This window comes from Carassius gibelio, chromosome A5 (genome assembly GCF_023724105.1).
Source record: "Carassius gibelio isolate Cgi1373 ecotype wild population from Czech Republic chromosome A5, carGib1.2-hapl.c, whole genome shotgun sequence".
Taxonomy (NCBI): Eukaryota; Metazoa; Chordata; class Actinopteri; order Cypriniformes; family Cyprinidae; genus Carassius; species Carassius gibelio.
The window spans coordinates 22,902,814-22,921,067 of NC_068375.1; the positions used below are offsets into that span (position 1 = coordinate 22,902,814).

Below are 18,254 nucleotides of genomic sequence, written 5' to 3' on the forward strand. Positions count from 1 at the left end.
GTGTAAAAAAAATATTGATAACTTAAAGTGGAAATGGTTCAGAGTATGTGCTACACCCAGACACCTTATATTTTAAGATACTGCTTCACACAATTACTTTTATAAATGTATATATACGATCAAAATCATCTGCAACGACATCAATCACTGTCTTTGAAAAGATGCTGCTTCGCCTTTAGGTCGGGCCTGCGTCCGCGTGCGCGCGCACGAGCTCGACTCTTGTAATTGGCTCAGCGCTGTGCTGTTGTCCATGCGCCACTGGGCGAGTCTCGGCTGTCTCAGTAACCCTCTTTTATCCTCAAAAAAGGAGAGCGAAATAGGGCAGACTCACAGTTGGGTTCGGGCGGAGGAACCGCCATTAAAGGGAGGTTTGGACAACCACACACCCTCACGCACAATTATATCTTAACATTTAAATACATGCGTTGTCCAGATTGCTCGTGACTTGGATATGATAAACTGGATGTTGTGTCTCACTGTAAAGGCATCGCTGCATGCTGTGTGCACACGGTGAAATCAGCATTTAATGGCCACAACAAAGGGTATTATAATTGATCAAATCCAGCGTGCTTAGGCCGAGATTAAAACAAGTCATTTTCTGCACGGAAACGACTGGCCTCCAAGAAAGGACATTTCTTTGTTTGGAATGGATATGTTTAACGTTAGCCGTCGGTGGATTTTCACAGCCGTTTCTATGCGAACACGAGATCAGTAAGTTGCGCCTGACTAAAATATCCCTTGGAAACTGCAAGTCTGTCAAGACACAATCAAACAGTCCCCACGGAATTTAATGTCCTCGGCTTTTTACGTAGTCTTTTGTTTTCCTTTCTTTCTGTTCTCCAACAATATTGACCAAGCCGGTTGTAAGCCCTCTCGCTCTGGCCTGGACGAGGGAAGAGGGCTCGAGAAGCGAAAGGGAGGACGGAGAAAGGCACTGGTACGTAGCCTATGTGTGTATTACCAACGGTGTTTCATTAAAACAAGTTTTCAGCCGTTTAAGAAACCTATAAATAGAATATCTTTACTCAAGAAGTGAAGTAAAGAGAAACTGTGTACAAATACAAATGAGTGCAGTCTGTTGTGCAGGCAGCGCCTTGGTTGCATTGAAAACGGATTATCTTGTGCTTTTATAATCTCAGAATGTTTTAAATTGGCACATTATTCTCACACGTGATGTGCACCTGGTTAGTTGCTATGTAACGCAATACTTAATTTGGAGAACAAGCCAACGAAATGTAAAGTAGACGAGTTGCACTAATTTATTATAACTTCATACTCTGATTTAAATACGTGAGGAAACGTCACGGACAGTTGAGTGTGTAATCTCTGTTGAAGCACCACACAGATAGCTGAGACGCTTATATGAACCAGTTTTGAACCATGACATCCGCATTACCTAGTTTTCTTGCTTGGGCTTTTCTGGGCCTATGGGCTTTTGAAGTGAAGTGAAGTGTGCCATGATATGTCTTTATTTTGTTATGCACATTCGACCACAACAGTGTTTTATGTATGTTCAAGCCATATATTTGGCTCAGTGTTTAACAACACAATGGGCTACAGCAATTCAGATCATCAGGTTGTGTCTTGGTGTGTCAGTTGAAGGTGAGTCTAAGCAGCTGGAAGACTCGGATATTATGTAGAATCTATCAAACAGCATTGTCACTAGCACCCACTTGCACTGCACCTGACCCGCCTGGGGATCACAGGGTCTGTATTTGAGTTTTTAAGTCTACAACACTAGATATCGCATCAGGATTCACCAGCAGATCATTTCCTGTGTGTGGTACTGTACCACTAAAATATTTTTCAAATTAGCAGGAGTAATATGCATGCTGAGTGAAATGTCCAGGAACAGCTCAAGAATACCATTTTGAATAGCAACTAATAATTAAAAATGTATTATTATTATTATTTTGTATTTGTTACAGCATGAATTAAGAGAAATGAATAAAGTTATTTTTAATACTCTATTCTGCATTCTTCTCTTATTTATAACAATGCAGTGGCCTAAATATGTGCATTTGTGTTTTGTTGCAAAGTGGAAACAACTGTTGTCAAAGTAATCTTGTTTCATATTATTATTATTATTATTATTATTATTATTATTATTTTTTAGCAAGTTCAGTTAATGATTACAGATTGAAATGTCATCCATGTAGTTGTCTAATGTATAGTATGCATATTAATACATCAACTACATATAGTATGTGACAATGCCTTTTAGATAGCAATTAGTTCACCAAAAAATGAAAATTCCATGAGAACTTTTGTATTTGTGGAAATGACTAGGTGAATATAAAAATATTCTGCCCACTCTTTTCAGTATAATGAAAGTGAATGAGGACTAGGGCTGTTAAGCTATAGAATGAAAAAAAAAAAAAACAAACAAAAAAAAAACATGAAAGTAGCCCAGCATCCTACATTTCGGTCTGTTTTTCAAATAAAAATATCATTATTGCTTTAGAAGACATGGGACATAGTCCATCACATCGGCCACTTATGATTGTTTTTATAATTTCTGAAGCTTGAAAGCTCCAGTCCTAACCACACAGAATGACTAGAAACTACCTAGTAACACCCTGTCAACAATTAGGAATTGAGAGTTGAACTGGCGAGCACAAGGGACATTTTATTCAGATAATGAAATGTAGTAAAAGTTGTCATTAATATGGTGTTTGCTGTAAGTATTTGGGAGCCTTGGTTTTTTGGTATTTTATTTGTTTATAGTATGTTAACATTTACTTGAACTTTGAAATGTGAAGTGACAAGTTCAGACAACAGAATAATTAATTTGGGCAAATATACTAAGGAAGTTTTTTAAGTGCAGCACTAGCTAAGGTGGATTCATTACATGCTGGAATTATTGTTAATTATTGCTTATTTATTGCACTTATTTATTTCATTATTAAATGGCCAACCCACATACTGTATGCATGTGTTTTGGAAATTTGGCAGCTCTCAAAAACGAAATAAAAATAACCAGAAATTGTCGATCAGTATGTTTAAATTCAAAGTACATAATGAAACCATGTGTAAATAGATTGTGAATTATGATTGTGAAGCATTGTGAAGTTAACAATTCTAACTATAGTATCTGTGGGAATTCATAAAGTAGTTTGTTTTAAATTTGCCTTTTGGGCAAATAAAGCACGTAATTTTGCTGATCATTGGTTTGTTCTTTCTCCCTCCCTTTCTCATTTAGGCTAGCCCCAATTCCTGCTTCTGCCTCCTTCATGTCTCCTCTCTTAACTCTGATTAGTACCCTCTAATATGGGCAGAACATACAAGCAGTTTTCTTGACATGAAAGTATGATTGAAACAACAGAAGTAAAACCTCAATTGTAAATCAAATACGGGCCCCTGACATCAATATTTTATGGACACATTTTTAAGAGTCTGCCTCTGTCAACCTTTGGGGCATGGCAAGATGAATGCCTGTGTACGATGATGATGGCTAAAAAGCAAGAATCCCGAATGCCTATCTACAACCTCGTTGTTGTTGGCCTGTCGGGAACTGAGAAAGAGAAAGGGCAATGTGGAGTTGGTAAATCATGCCTTTGTAACCGCTTTGTCCGTCCTAGTGCAGACGACTTCCATCTTGATCACACTTCTGTGCTAAGTACCAGTGACTTTGGTGGCCGGGTTGTCAACAATGACCATTTCCTGTTCTGGGGAGAGGTGGGGAGAGTTTTGGAAGATGGTGCAGACTGCAGGATGCATGTGGTTGAGCAGACCGAATTCATTGATGACCAGACATTCCAGCCTCATCGCAGCACAGCATTACAGCCCTACATCAAAAGAGCTGCCTCCACCAAACTGGCTTCTGCTGAAAAACTCATGTACTTTTGCACTGATCAGTTGGGACTCGAGCAAGACTTTGAACAGAAGCAAATGCCCGAAGGCAAATTGCAGGTGGATGGCTTTCTGCTCTGTGTTGATGTCAGTCGTGGTATGAACCGCAACTTTGATGATCAAATGAAATATGTCACCAACTTGTACAATCACTTAAGCAAGACAAAAAAGCCTATTGTGCTAGTTCTCACTAAGTGTGATGAGGGAGTGGAGCGATACATCAAGGACTCTCATACCTTTGCCATTACAAAAAAGAACTTGCAGGTTGTTGAGACGTCGGCACGGTCCAACGTCAACGTTGATTTGGCTTTCCTTACCATGATACAGCTCATTGATAAGGGAAGAGGTAAGCCCAAGATCATACCTTACTTTGAGGCATTGAAACACCAGAGTCAACTAATTGCTTCTGCAAAAGACCGCTATGAGTGGTTAGTAAACCACATTGTGAACAATCACAATGAAACATGGCCCAACATTAGCCGACGAATGCAGACTTCTCCTGAATACAGGGAGTATGTATTTTTAGAAGGTACATGTAAGGCTAAGAAGCTATTTCAACAGCATATTCACCGGCTAAAACAGGAACACATTGAAAGGCGTCGTAAAGCATACTTGAGCGCTCTTCCTCTCGCCTTGAGTAGCTTAGTTTCTGAGTTGGATGAAATTGAGCATTTGAGCTGGTCTGGGGTCCAGAAGGTCCTTGAATCTAAAAAAGACTTTGATCATTGGTTTGTGGTACTGGATGATGCACCATGGGAGGACACGCCACATCTTGACAATATGGAGGATGAACGTATCCCCTTTGATGTTCTAGACACCACAGCTGCTGAAATAATCTTTGATGCACACCTTGAACACTTGCGCAATGAATGCAAGCGAGCCCAGATTCGCCATGAGTTCAAAGCAAAATTAGCATCTTCACCTTTTGTTACACCTGGCAAACCTTGGGAGGAGGCAAGAAGCTTCATCATGAATGAAGACTTCTACCAGTGGCTTGAGGAGCCAGAATATTTGGACATTTATAACCGGCACCAAAAAGCAATCATAGACAGGGCAAAAGAGGATTTTCAGGAGCTTCTGCTGGAGTACTCTGAGCTCTTCTATGAACTTGAGGTAGATGCCAAACCTAGTAAAGAGAAGATGGGAGCAATTCAAGATGTGTTAGGTGAAGAACAACGCTTCAAGGCCCTTCAGAAGTTACAAGCTGAAAGGGATGCTTTAGTGCTGAAACACATCCATTTTGTGTATCACCCTACAAAGGAAACATGTCCGAACTGTCCACACTGTGTTGACAACAAAATTGAGCAAATACTAGCTTCATACTTCCCTTTACAATACTCTTCTTTTGGAAAGTCCAATGTTTTTGATGGAAAGGTAGAAAGGATCAATCTTGTTATACTGGGCAAGGATGGTCTTGCTAGAGAATTAGCCAATGAGATTCGGGCATTGTGTACCAATGATGATCATTATATGCTTGAAGGTAGAATGTATGAACTTGTCCTTCGGCCAATTGAGGGTAATGTTAGACTTCCTGTTAATTCATTTAATACATCTACATTTACTCCCCACGGATGCCTGTGTTTGTACAATTCTAAAGAGTCCTTGTCATATGTTGTAGAAAGTATTGAGAAGTTGCGAGAGTCCACGTTTGGCAGAAGGGACAACCAAATGGCTCAGCTTCCCCTGTCACTCTTATTAGTAACCAAAAGAGGTGTTGGAGGACTGGGTGACATTGGTGGTGAGACTGCTCAAGCGTTAATCTCACAAGGTCAGCAGGTAGCTATAAAACTGCAGTGTAACTACCTGGAACCTGCCTCCCCTGGCACTGGCTATGGCCGAAATGTGAATGAAAAGCAGATCAATCAGGTCTTGAAGGTTCTTCTTGAAACAAGGAGAACTTCTACATTTAATAGCTGTTCTCCACCTGCACCTCCGCTGCCCCCATGTATTCGAGAGTTACAGCAGGATCAGAGTCCGGAGGCTGAATTCCGTATTGTCATGTGCCTAATGTGTGGAGACTCCTATGACATTGATCAACTTCTTGCACCATTCCTGCTTCCACAGCATTGCAAGCCAACCTCTCCTCAGACAAGTGGCACTTCGGTGCTGCTAGAAAAAATAATTGGTGGTCACAAGCATACAATTGAACTGTCTCTAATGTCATACCATGCTTCTTTTGCCACTCGTAAGAGTCGGCTGGTGCATGGCTACATCGCTGTATACTCTGCTAGCCGCAAGGCTTCTTTTGAAACCCTGTGTGCCTTTTTATGTGAGGTTCAAGACATTGTCCCTGTTCAGCTGCTTGCAGTGGGGGAAACTCGGACTGAGCTTCTGGACTCTGAGTCTGCTCATGGGTTGTTAGTCCAAGGTGAAGAACTGGCCCGTGAACTTGAGGGACGGTTTTGCAGTATTTTCTGTGGCCCTGGAGGAGTTGTTGGAGGACTACACAAACTAGACCTGTTGGAACAATTTTTCACAGAGGTATTAGAAAAGAGGACTATTGTTGAGGCCAGTCATATGTATGAAAATGTTGCAGAAGCCAGTAGCACAAATGAGAATGTGTATTCACCACACTGTGGCTCCCCAAGCCCTGTCACAATGCTGTTAGATTCTGAGGAAGACATGGAAGCTTCCCCGCCTTACCATGATGGAACACTCACCTCACATAGTGGATTTAAAATGCCTGACCTGGACTCAGGTGATACATTCTCTGTGATCTCTGACCTTAGCACCTTTGAGAGCAAGCTAAATAATAAAGTTCCTCCTCAAGTAAGACCCAAACCTAGTGTCACATTTGACCTTAGAAAACCAAATTTTAATCCGTATGTGGATACAGTCAATCATCGGCGTTCCCTTACATCCAATGTGACGTGGCCTCTAGGAGGAGATTATGATCCTTCGGACTATGCTGAGCCAATGGATGCTGTCTCTAAACCCCGCCCCAGCTATGAGGATAGCATATATTCTGTGCCACATGACAGCACACAGGGCAAAATTATTACCATCCGCAATTCCAATCGGATCCACTCTAATGGAGGAGGCAATGGTTCAGACAGTGAAGGGGATGGCAGCTCATTAGAGAGACGTCGCAAGTTCTCTGCAGCAAAGGTGAAGCCACGGCTGTACCGTGATCGTTCCAAACGTCTGGGAAAGTTCAGCAGTTTCCGCACTAGTTTTTCTATAGGTAGTGATGATGAGATTGGCACACTCTCAAGGTCAAAAGATGACGATGTGTCAGGGCTGAAGGCAGAGATACTCAGTGAAGGAGAAGATCCTAAAAAGAGGAACATACTAAAAAGTCTTCGCCGACCAGGCAAAGTAAGATTTATTTATTTACTTATTTTACATGGCTTTTAAAAAGTATGCTCATCTGTTTTTAACATTATGATATTTAATTTAATTGCTTTTTTGAGTCAAAACAACGCTAATTGTCTTGAATAATTGTCAAATAATCATTATTTGTCTTGCTGTTTGGCAGAAAACAAGACCAAAGCCTCGTCATTCTATCTCTAAGCCTTTGGAAAGTAACTACTTTGCAGTGCCTCTGGTGAATGTTGTTTCCCTTGAACGACCTATTCCTGTTTTCATTGACAAGTGTATTCGTTATATTGAAGCCACAGGTACATTTGCTGCTGCTGTTTCACCATCACACTCACCCCATAAGAGTTGTACTTAGGGAACCATACAAGCTTATCATTATCACAGTATCCAGTTAAAATTAGATGCTTAATGGCCTGTAGCTGTCATAAATCACACCACAGCATAGTTTTGCACATAGTTCACTTTTTTTCAGTTGTGGTCTGACAATGAAGTTTGTAGAACCATATTAATATGAATTTAAGAACTTTTTATTTTTTTGGCATTTTTAATAGACGCAAACAAAGAAATATAGACCTGTATGTAGGAGCAGTTTGTAAAATGATCTTTGACACTTTAAAAAGTACTCTGGAAGTGATAAGTACTTAAGTCTTAAAATGCTTAAAATGAGTAATAGAAAGATGTACCTCGAACTATCTTATTAAAAAAAACTCTCTCTCTCTTAGGTTTGACAACAGAGGGTATCTACAGGGTAAGTGGGAATAAGTCGGAGATAGAGAGCATACAGAGACAGTTTGAACAGGGTAAGTTCAGAAGAATTAAAAAAATTAATGTGGGGTTACAGTATGATGGAGGATTGCCTTATGGTGTTGGGGCACGTATTGTTACATAAATTATGTTTAAGTGCATGTTGGCAGTAGAGGTGGGTGATATACAAGTAGACATTATTAACCAGTAGAAATGTGTAATTTTGGACTGTCGTCTCTATTGCGGTTATATGCTCACATGTGCTACATGGTTGTGAAAACGTACTGATTGCATGTGTTTTTTAGCATTGCAGTTTAAAAACAAGCGATTTTAAGATGTTGATGGTGGACAAAGTATAGAAATCCATTACTTGCTGGTCAAATATTACTCCATTACAAGTGAAAGTTGTAAAGACAGATTTTCACTAAGTAAAAGTACAGAAGTACTTGCTTTAAAAAGTAATTAAGTACCAAAAGTTTTTTTTTTTTTTTTTGTCCATGCACTGTTGTGTGTAATACTTGCAATACCTTATGCCTCTGAAGCAACTTACATGACACCTACTGAATACACTGACCAACTTGCAGTATCTTAGGAATAAAGAGCTTTTAGAATGTTACAAACATATAGAAATGAAACAAGTGAGTTGACCAAAAAAGTGTATTTAACACCCCTACCCATCCCCAAAAAAAGCAGCACAGCACCACAGCTGTTGTATAACTCAAAACCCCAGCAGCACAACTGCAGCTCTGTAACTTTACAACAGCAACACACAATACACAGTTTTTTTTTTGTATGGAGACCCACATCATATCTTCTGTGGCTTTATAGGTAATATTTTAATTTACACAATTTTGCAAAATCAGACACTATTGAGTCTAATATATGTAATATACCACAATATTAATTAACTAATACTTATTAAATTGAGTTGGCTTGAGAACAAATTTACTGAAATCCTATTTTAACAGCTGCTTCTTCGACCAAATTTTAAAATGTATCTCCTCCTAGACCTTTAAAGCTACAACCACCAAACTCAGGTCAGACCTTCACTCATCTGACTCTGGTTGCTTTATCGTTTCTAACTGATCCGCCTTACGGTTTTCGTAAACCTGACTATCAAATCCACCTAAAATCCCATATACTTTCATTGAGGGGGTGAACATTTTTATACAATAAGACTTCTAGTATATTTAGGCTGTCTATTGCAATAGCAAAGCTTAACAACTCCCTACTGAAAAACAGCTAAAACCAACCTTAGCTGATTGACAGCTTTGACTGGTCTCCCAAGCTGATTTTAAAGTGGTTTGTGCCAATATTTTAGCAGGCCAAGTTGGTCTCCAAAGCTGTTTTTTTTTTTTTTTTTACTGAATCAACTGAAGTAACTTGCTTATCATGCTAGAAAAATTTCTAATCATGTTAAAAACATGCTAGTAACATGGTAGGGACATGCTAATCATGATAACAACATGTTAGTAACTTGTTAATCATACTAACAAAATGCCAATACCATGCTAGTAACATAATTGCATGCTTGTAACATGCTAATCATGCTAGAAACATTAGCAAATTTAACATTGAAACTACTTTAAACTGTAAACTTGCAGACTGCAACCTTTTGAGGGAAGTCAACCCTAGTGGTTAGAGCGTTTGACTCCAAATCCTAGGGTTGTGGGTTCGAGTCTCGGGCCAGCAGTACCACGACTGAGGTGCCCTTGAGCAAGGCACCGAACCCCCAACTGCTCCCCGGGCACTGCAGCAAAAACTGCTCCGGGTGTGTGTGTTCACTGCTGTTTATGTACACTTGGTTAATGTTGCTGTATGTGTGTGCTGTCTTGGCTGTTTCTGAGCGCTGTCAGAGAGGTGTGTGCACGTGAAGACAAACACCTAATTTTGTCTTTGCTTAGCGCATGAGAGTATTGAATATTATTGAGTTATTTTGCTGCTTTAAAGGTCTTCAACGGTTCAATACACACACTTGATAGTGTCAAAAAACCTATCTTTGCAAACAGCTGAAAAAGAAAACCCATCAAACAGTATATTGGATTTATATACAGTATATTTAACTTCCTATAGTGAAGAATATGCAGTGTTTTTTTATACATTTGATTATACAATGTATGTAAAATTTCTTATTTATCTGTTCTATAATTTTTTATTTTTTTGTATTGCTTGTAATCGGTTTCTTATTATTTTATAACTGATTGTTTATTTGTCTTCAGTGAATTCATATATATTTTTTTAGGCTAGCATTAGTGACACTGGTGGCAAGAATTGTGAAATTTCTATGGTATCAACTATTTTGATTTCATAACCTTATGTAAAGCAAAAATAACTGTGATCTATATCGTTACTGTGAAATAGAATTACTCATATCATGATCTAAGATTTTGGTCATATATATACAAATATACAAGTTTCACTTTTTGAATGTAATTAATGAAATATAAATCAACTTTTTGATCGTATTCTTATTATATGACCAGCACCTTACTTGAGTATACTTTATAAGTACAGTTCTAAGTATGTCAGTATGTTGACAGTATGTACAAGCTTTTAATGTAAAATGTATTGTATTTTGTTATTTCCACCCACACACAAACATATTGATGGATAAACTGCACTGCTCTTGTTCTTCCTTGATTCACTTTGTTCACTTATTAATTATTCATTTGTTTTAGACCACAATTTGGACCTTGTGGAGAAGGACTTCACTGTGAACACAGTTGCGGGAGCAATGAAAAGTTTCTTCTCTGAGCTGCCTGAGCCTCTGGTTCCCTACAGCTTACAGGAGGAGCTGGTGGAAGCTTTCAGTAAGATTTCCCTTAACGTTCTTTAAGTACATCTGTGAACAATTTAATAATGTAGATGCATCCACTTGAATTCTAAAATAATAAAGCATTGCATGCAGAAGAAGGAAAATTAGGTGTTATTTAATCCATAACACTGTGCCTGTCTAAGCCTGTGGAATAATCAAGTTTTAAATTTTTGTGTGCACAGAAATTAATGATAGAGAACAGAGGCTTCACACAATGAAGGATGTGTTAAGACGATTTCCCAGGGAAAATTTTGATGTCTTCAAATATGTAATGAGCCATCTAAACAAGTACGTTTGGAAACCACCTGCAGTTGATTACTATTCCAGATCAGTTAAAAGGAAGAGACCGTAAATCATATATCTCTGTTTCTTTTTCTCAGAGTTAGTCAGTGGAACAGAGTCAACTTAATGACCAGCGAGAATCTCTCCATCTGTTTCTGGCCAACACTGATGCGACCAGTCTTCACCTCAATGGATGCCCTGACAGCCACGCGCACCTACCAGACAATCATCGAGACATTCATCCATCAGTGTGCTTTCTTCTTTTACAACCACCCTCCTGCTGAGTCACCCACTGGCCCTTTTGGACCCACAGGGCCACTTGTGCCCTCCGGATTGCCCCCATCCCCCACAGCCAGCCCTTATTACCCCCCGACCCCACATTTCACCCCACTTCTGCAGTCCCCGCCGCAGTCTCCTCCCCAGAGTCCACACACGGCCCCTACAGAACCACTGTGAGATGGGAAAATCATGTGGTTCGTTATTTAGTGAAATATACACACAAAGGCTTGCACACACATACTTGCAATGCATGCTTACACATCTACATACATGCTCTGCACAAACATTTAAATGCCTCTAAAACATGTAGCTTTGTTCAGGTCAATGTTGTATGTAAAAAAAAAAATGATCTGAGCTCTCCGTACTCACATCATGGATGCTCCGTCCTGCTCCTGGAAATCCACCTTCCTGCAGGATTTAGTTCCAACCTGTTCTAACACATCAATCATTTTTAATGTTCCACAAAATCTTGACTATCTGGTTCAGCTGTCTGTATCTAAACTCTTTATAGGACTGAGCACCCTAATCTACAGTTATTAACGCATATCACTCAAAAAGGTCTGTGCGCTTATGAACTCTTAAAAATTCTTTTTAAAGTGTGTAACCAACAAAGACTGCAATCACCATGTCAGCGCTGCCCTTCGTTGTAGTTTATTACAGTAGGGGGTGGTGTTATTCTAGAGAGAGAATACAGATATTCAAACCATGAAAGATACAAATGGTTTTACAAAATTTTTCCTGTTTTTTTTTTTTTTTCTTTCATTAGAAGGCCGTTACATTTCATTTTCCAAGAGTACCTGCTCTCTCTCTCTTTATGTCTCTAAATGGATCTGTGGTACAGAGAATGCTATAGTCATGAAAACCATGAAGCACTTACTGCTGTTCAGCCTTTCATCCTAAAGTCATTTTGGGAGAAAAATAGAATTAACTTCACTTTTCTCTTTCTGTTTCTCTTTTTATCTTTATTTGAAGATAAATGAATTCACTTTAGCTGCAACCATATTCACCACTTTGCCTGGTTGTTGTGTTTTCTTTTTAAGTTATATGAACTTTAAATGTTTTTGTTCCTTGTTTTAAAGACTTTAAGCTCTGACACCTGATAGGATAGAAGGTGATGTTGATGAGGATTTGCTTTGCCGAGTGTCTCCTGTGGATCTTTGCTCATAAATTCACCTAATGGGAGCATACGTGCCCTTTCTTTGAAGGCTGGGATTTAAATGGCAGCGGCATCATGTGGTTTTAGGGAATGCACTTCTAATAGCACTGGTGTGGGGCTCAGGATCACTGAGACTGCAGATTTACTCTGACCCTTAAACATTAGACTCTGAATCAGCAACTCAAAACCCTTGCACCTCAAGTTTGGACTCAAGTTTAAAAAAGAAAATACATGTTGAAGGCCTTTTACTGATGCCCAGTTTGACTGTTTTACGAACTCGATTGTTTTTACTTTATAATAATTAAAAGCACTTTTTTGTCTTTTTTATATAGACCTGTATTGTGAACTGCAACACTGAATAATGATTGATTCCCGTTTTTGCCGTCAGGTTTAAAAGATCAATGGACCTTTTCAAGGTGAATGTAGAGAGGTCACACAGATTAAGCCTAATCCTGGCCTCCAGTTCACCCTTGATCATTCTACATTCATTAGGATGTCTTTTGTCCTCTACTAGTATGTTTTTGGACCTCTTGTACAGCCTGAATTTTGACTAACATGGACCTTAAATCACCTTTTTTTTATTATTGTTTTCTCCCTGTGACTGGATTGGAATGTCTCTTCTGCTTCTGCCATCTCCAAGTTCTGTCCAAACTCTTCTGGACAAATCCATGATGTACAAAGATACAATGATTTATTGAATGTGTAGATTGTATGTATATTACCTTATTTTTTCTCTTAAACCACAAAGCTTCTGATGTGAAGGAAATTATTCCTAAATGTATTTTGCTTGAAATGTCACTTCCTATTTCTATCCAGCCAAGGTAGAAAAGCTGAAGTACCAAAGTAGTGCAATGTGGCTGATGAGGGTTCAACACCAGTTGTACATATTCTGATGATGGGTTGGGGATGAGTAAATCAGATTTAACTCAAATACTGGACAAATATGGCAAATCTTTAATAAGACAATGCTTTCATTCACGATCCTCTTCATTCTGTGTTTATCTGCTGCTTTTCTACCAGGCTGAACAAACTCAAAGAATCCCAACTTTACTTGAAGTGTAATATTTTCCGTTGTTGTCGAGATTTCCATTGAACTGCTTGAAAACTCATCCAGATGTTGATATACTTGTAAGAATGCAATTCCTCTTCATGCTAATGTGATTAGTCAAGAAAATGATGGGTAACTGTGATGGTTAACCTAATTGTTAAAGCTTTGAGGCTAAGTAGAAGTGTTTGTAGAAGTAGAACAAGTTTGATTTCACTTTTTTTTTTTTTTTTTTAATCCTGTAAGACTGCGTGAGAACTTCTTATTCTCTGTCTGTTGTTGCATTGTGTTAAAGCCAGAGTATGGAATACTGGCAAAAAAGAAAAAAAGGAAGCAGCCCTGATCGGTTGTGATGGTGCAACATTAGGAGTGATATAAACAATCAAAATGTGTGAAAGTTTTCACAACATATGACCTGCTGAATTTACTAATAAACTTTCCTTAGAAACTGCTAAAAGAGAATTATGGGTTGCATGCGACAATTCTGCTCTGAAACTTTGAAACTATGTATTTCATGATAATTTTTAATATAGACTCACGTGAAAAACACTTTAAATATTGTAATTTTAACATGAACTAATCACAGTGATTGATTTAAAAAGCCTTTACAGCTGTGGTCCTCAAATCTGGCTCGCGAGATCCAGTTTCCTGCAGAGTTTAGCTCCGACTCTAATTAAACACACCTGCCTGTGATTTTCTAATGATCCGGAAGACACTGTTTAGCACACTCATGCGTGTTTGATTAGGGTTAGAGCTAAACTTCGCAGGAAAGTGGATCTCGCGAGCCAGATTTGAGGATCACTGCTTTACAGAATATTTGATAATACTTTTAAGTTTTCAAAAAAAAAAAAAATGTAATCAGAAAGAATCTGACCGAAATCAGATGTGTTGTCTGAATTCAAGTTCTATCAAGCAAGGGTCAGTCCTTAATAATTTAATAACTCTTGCTCTTTGTAAATGAATGTTCTGCTTCCCTCTTGTGGTCATACGTTGATCTGCAGGTATTTTTTATAAATAAAGGAGAGCGTGAATTTTTTTCTCCAAAATCTCAGCCCAGTTACATGCCTGCAAATGTAAATTAAAGAGAAAACCTGTACATGGCTATTTAATTTTTGGATGTGGGCTATTTTGTGGGAGAAGCGTCTAGACTCTTGACCACTTGCACCCTCGCCTACCATTTTTGTTTCATTCTTCCTGGTGCCTTTAGTTTCTATAAATTAGCAGCGCAGCTATTTCTGCTGCGAGTAGTTGGCTTATTTCCTTTCATGTTGGAAAGAAACAGCATTTATGTTATGCTTTTAAAAAGGTTTGAGAGAAAAAAGGTTGTGGCCTTTTTTTGTGGCTCACATGGTATCGTTTGTCCCACTCAAATGAAGGACTTCTCAGAATCACTGTAGTGGTTGTCTGGTTGTGTGTTAGAAGTGCAAAACACTGCCTTTTAGTCGACAGTAACTGAACCTGTTTCTTTCATGTATGAACAAAAGAAAAAAAATATTGGTGCTTAGTCTCTTTCTTTCTTTCTTTCTTTCTTTCCTTTTTAATGGTATTAGGCTAATATAGTAAGGTGCATGACAGAAGATCTATACAGGGAGGATTTTGCTGGTTTCAATATTTCAGAATATGAGTCTGATTAAAAATATGTATTTAATTATGATGGGGGAAAAAAACAGCGAAATGATCCTGTGATGAAGGAGGGTCAGGATGGCTTTTTAAAAAAGTGAGAGTAAACAATAAATCAATTTTGGTACATGTATGATGTTGTCAATTTGTTGTGTTTCTCATTGAGTTTCCTTTAGATGCTGAGTGACGTGCTAAATCAGTAGATTGAATGTTGTCGCATTAATACTGGTTATATTAAATATAACTTTTGAATGATATTTTGTCTATCTAAATGAATGATGTCACTGTATATCTTTAAACTCACTCAGTATTACAAAGAGGTCATGAAAACTGATGTCTCTGATTATCCAAATCTTAGCTATCTTTAAGATTTATAATCATCACAAACAAAGCTATACAATATATATTCAGAAGTAAAAGTATAAAAATCTGTGACTGTTTTTTTTTTTTTTTTTTTAAGTAGATAATTTTTGGAAACTTTGGAAATTTGATGTATTATCCCACAACATTTAGAGGGATGTTGTTACATAGAAATTTGACCAATATCAACCTTAGAATGATTAAAAATAAACTATACTACATTATATCACTTGAAACAGGATGTCACAATCTTGCAACTGCTCCACTATTTACGAAGCCATATTCAGTATAAGTCAAAGTTGCATCAAAATCAAATTTTTATGAGTATTTCCACATCTCTGACTCAGAATTAAACAAGCTGTTTTGTTTCTGTATCCTCAAGTCTTTCATGATGTCTGTTATGATGGACTAACCCATGGTTTGGCTGGTCAGGTTGTAAGACTTGACTCAGACTCCACTCTAGAGGTTCGAGGTTTCAAGGTTTAGTCAAGGAACCAAAAGTCTCGGAATCTGAGCACAGTCTGAATTCAATCAGGAGAACTCAGATGGGGCTGACCTAATGTAATTTATTCCCTGTTTATCTTAATGTTCACAACTTGTCAAATAAAACTGAATTGTTTTCTTTTAAATGACTGGAAATTCTAAATGCCTTATTTAAAATGGCAATGTAATGATACAAAAACAACAGCATTCATTTGATAACATTTTATTTTCTATGAAAAACAAATCAAGAGCATTAAGGCTGATACCTGTGTGCAAACAGGTGGTGAAGTCATTGGCGGTTGTCACAGGACATGTTCTTTTAGTTACAGTAATTCTGCAGCTCGAAGATACTGCAGGGTTTGTGGCAACACTGCTCTACAATGCCTCTCTTCCTTATCAGCTCGGCGTGATCTTTAAATGCAAAGTCAGCCACCTCAGTTTCCTGGGCAGATTTTGGAGGAAGGAAACCTGGAAAAATACAACAATAGAGAAAATCCTCACATTAGTCTAGTATTGTATTAGTGTAAAACATGTAATAGTTTCTCATTTTTGAAGTTCCCCATCCAGTTGGATAAAGAAAAAATGCAAGCAATAAGATCAGACCCTCATTCATTGCCCAATGGGGTTCAAATCTTTTTGAATTCTCCCCAAAATGTCATGTCTATGAGATACTATAAATGCACTTTTTAAGTTGTTTTACACACACACACACACACACACACACACACACACACACACACACACACACACACATATATATATATATATATATATATATATATATATATACAGTATTTTATACACATACACTACCTTTCAAAAAATAAATTAATATTTTTATTCGGCAAGTAGCCTATGCATGAAATTTATCAGAAGTTACAATAAAGGCATTTTTTTACTTTCTATTTATCAGAGAATCTTGAAAAATGTATAACAGTTTACACAAAAATATTAAGCAGCACAACTCACTCCAACATTGATGATAATAAGAAATGTTACTTGAGCACCAAATCAGCATATAAGTCATCTTCATTATGCATTAAAGGGGTGAATAAAACAGACATGTGTACATTACAAAATACTCAATACATTAATTACAGGATAGGTTGAATATCTTTGCAGTCTCCAGAGTATTATTAGTATCCTTGCATCTCTTCCCATATCAAGGTACTATTCTTCAAAGCTCATCTAATAGAAACACAGCCTTCCTTACCCAGAAGAGGGTCAACATCTCTCTTGGGGTTATAGAAGAAGCCTGTTGGCCCACAGACCAGGTAGAGGGCATCGACCAGATGAGATCCACACAGGTGCTGCGGCGCCCCTGCGTTAGCGTTCACACCGGAGACGGCCAAAAGAAACAACAGAGCACCAGCCTGGATCCAAACTGCCATGGTCACGCTGACAGAAAGACAGATGTATGCACTTTTACTGATCAAATATGTATACATCTACATCAGTTGCAATAGCATTATATGTTGAATTCCCATTCTGCTGTTTACTTACCTGTTCTTGAAGCAGAGGACAAGGAACGGTAGAGATGGTAGACGAGCGAACGTTTGGGACAGACAGCGTGTGCTTCTCATTTTTATACATGTGTTTTTAGGTGGGTTGTGCAGTCTTTGCCTGAATCAGCGGAAAACAAATCTTGTGCGCAAACACACTTTGACACTTTTAAGTGACTGTCCCATTACACGTGCCACATTAGCTGTGTTTGTCCAACCAATTCACATTAACTCCTGAGTGCTACTATGCTCACGAAAGACAAACAGATTCTGGTGCTCACGCGGGTCTAGTAGTCTGTGCTGACAATCTCAAGTGGGTTTTGGTTAATTGTTAATAGCTGTTGAGGACAGAAGTTTACACAGAATGACCTGATCGTGGATCTGCTAGAAGGTGACAGCTGGTAGCTTTTTTTGTAAAGCTTGTGAGACAAACAGCAGAGTGTCTACATCTCACTCGTCAGAAAATGGGATTAGATGTCTCATTAGACATTAGTAATGTTTGTGACGTCCTCTCTGTGACATTTTCTAGCAATGAAGATTTGTGTGTAATTATTTATAATGTATATAATGGCCATGTTTTGAAAGATTTTATGGTAAATTACCACACACTTTCATATTGTTCTACCCTCTATTCTCCAATGTAAAAAAAGCAGTTCTTTAATGGTTCTTGGTTCATGTGGCAACAGTTCTATTAAGAACCTTATCAGCCGGAAGAATAACTTTTTGCCTAAATGATTCTTTGTTTCAGAGTTTACTCTTTTTTTAATCCTGTTTCGTTGTTTTTCAAGTCTCTAA

At 38.2% G+C, this 18,254-nt stretch overlaps 2 protein-coding genes across 2 annotated transcripts; one reads left to right on the forward strand and one right to left on the reverse strand.

Moving 5' to 3' along the window:
- The first annotated feature begins 236 nt into the window (after positions 1–236).
- Positions 237–15,247, forward strand: arhgap35b (Rho GTPase activating protein 35b). The gene is made up of 7 exons (XM_052592573.1): positions 237–937; positions 3,203–7,170; positions 7,331–7,472; positions 7,896–7,973; positions 10,596–10,727; positions 10,915–11,020; positions 11,113–15,247. The coding sequence occupies exons 2-7, from the start codon at positions 3,445–3,447 to the stop codon at positions 11,468–11,470; spliced, it is 4,542 nt and encodes a 1,513-aa protein (XP_052448533.1). The 5' UTR covers positions 237–937; positions 3,203–3,444; the 3' UTR covers positions 11,471–15,247.
- A 917-nt stretch (positions 15,248–16,164) lies between these two features.
- Positions 16,165–17,596, reverse strand: ins (preproinsulin). Its single transcript, XM_052592574.1, has 3 exons — positions 17,461–17,596; positions 17,171–17,355; positions 16,165–16,425 (listed from the first exon to the last, which is right to left on the reverse strand). The coding sequence occupies exons 1-3, from the start codon at positions 17,538–17,540 to the stop codon at positions 16,277–16,279; spliced, it is 414 nt and encodes a 137-aa protein (XP_052448534.1). The 5' UTR covers positions 17,541–17,596; the 3' UTR covers positions 16,165–16,276.
- Positions 17,597–18,254: the final 658 nt, after the last annotated feature.

What these genes read in the sequence shown, in the direction of transcription:
- arhgap35b (XM_052592573.1), top strand. Translation starts at nt 3,445, where the DNA reads ATGATGATGGCTAAAAAGCAAGAATCCCGAATGCCTATCTACAACCTC. An exon ending in TCGTTATATTGAAGCCACAG is followed by an intron (nt 7,473 to 7,895) that starts GTACATTTGCTG and finishes TCTCTCTCTTAG; the next exon opens with GTTTGACAACAGAGGGTATC. An exon ending in ACAGAGACAGTTTGAACAGG is followed by an intron (nt 7,974 to 10,595) that starts GTAAGTTCAGAA and finishes CATTTGTTTTAG; the next exon opens with ACCACAATTTGGACCTTGTG.
- ins (XM_052592574.1), bottom strand. Translation starts at nt 17,540, where the DNA reads ATGAGAAGCACACGCTGTCTGTCCCAAACGTTCGCTCGTCTACCATCT. An exon ending in GTCCTCTGCTTCAAGAACAG is followed by an intron (nt 17,356 to 17,460) that starts GTAAGTAAACAG and finishes TCTTTCTGTCAG; the next exon opens with CGTGACCATGGCAGTTTGGA. An exon ending in AGATGTTGACCCTCTTCTGG is followed by an intron (nt 16,426 to 17,170) that starts GTAAGGAAGGCT and finishes GTATTTTTCCAG; the next exon opens with GTTTCCTTCCTCCAAAATCT.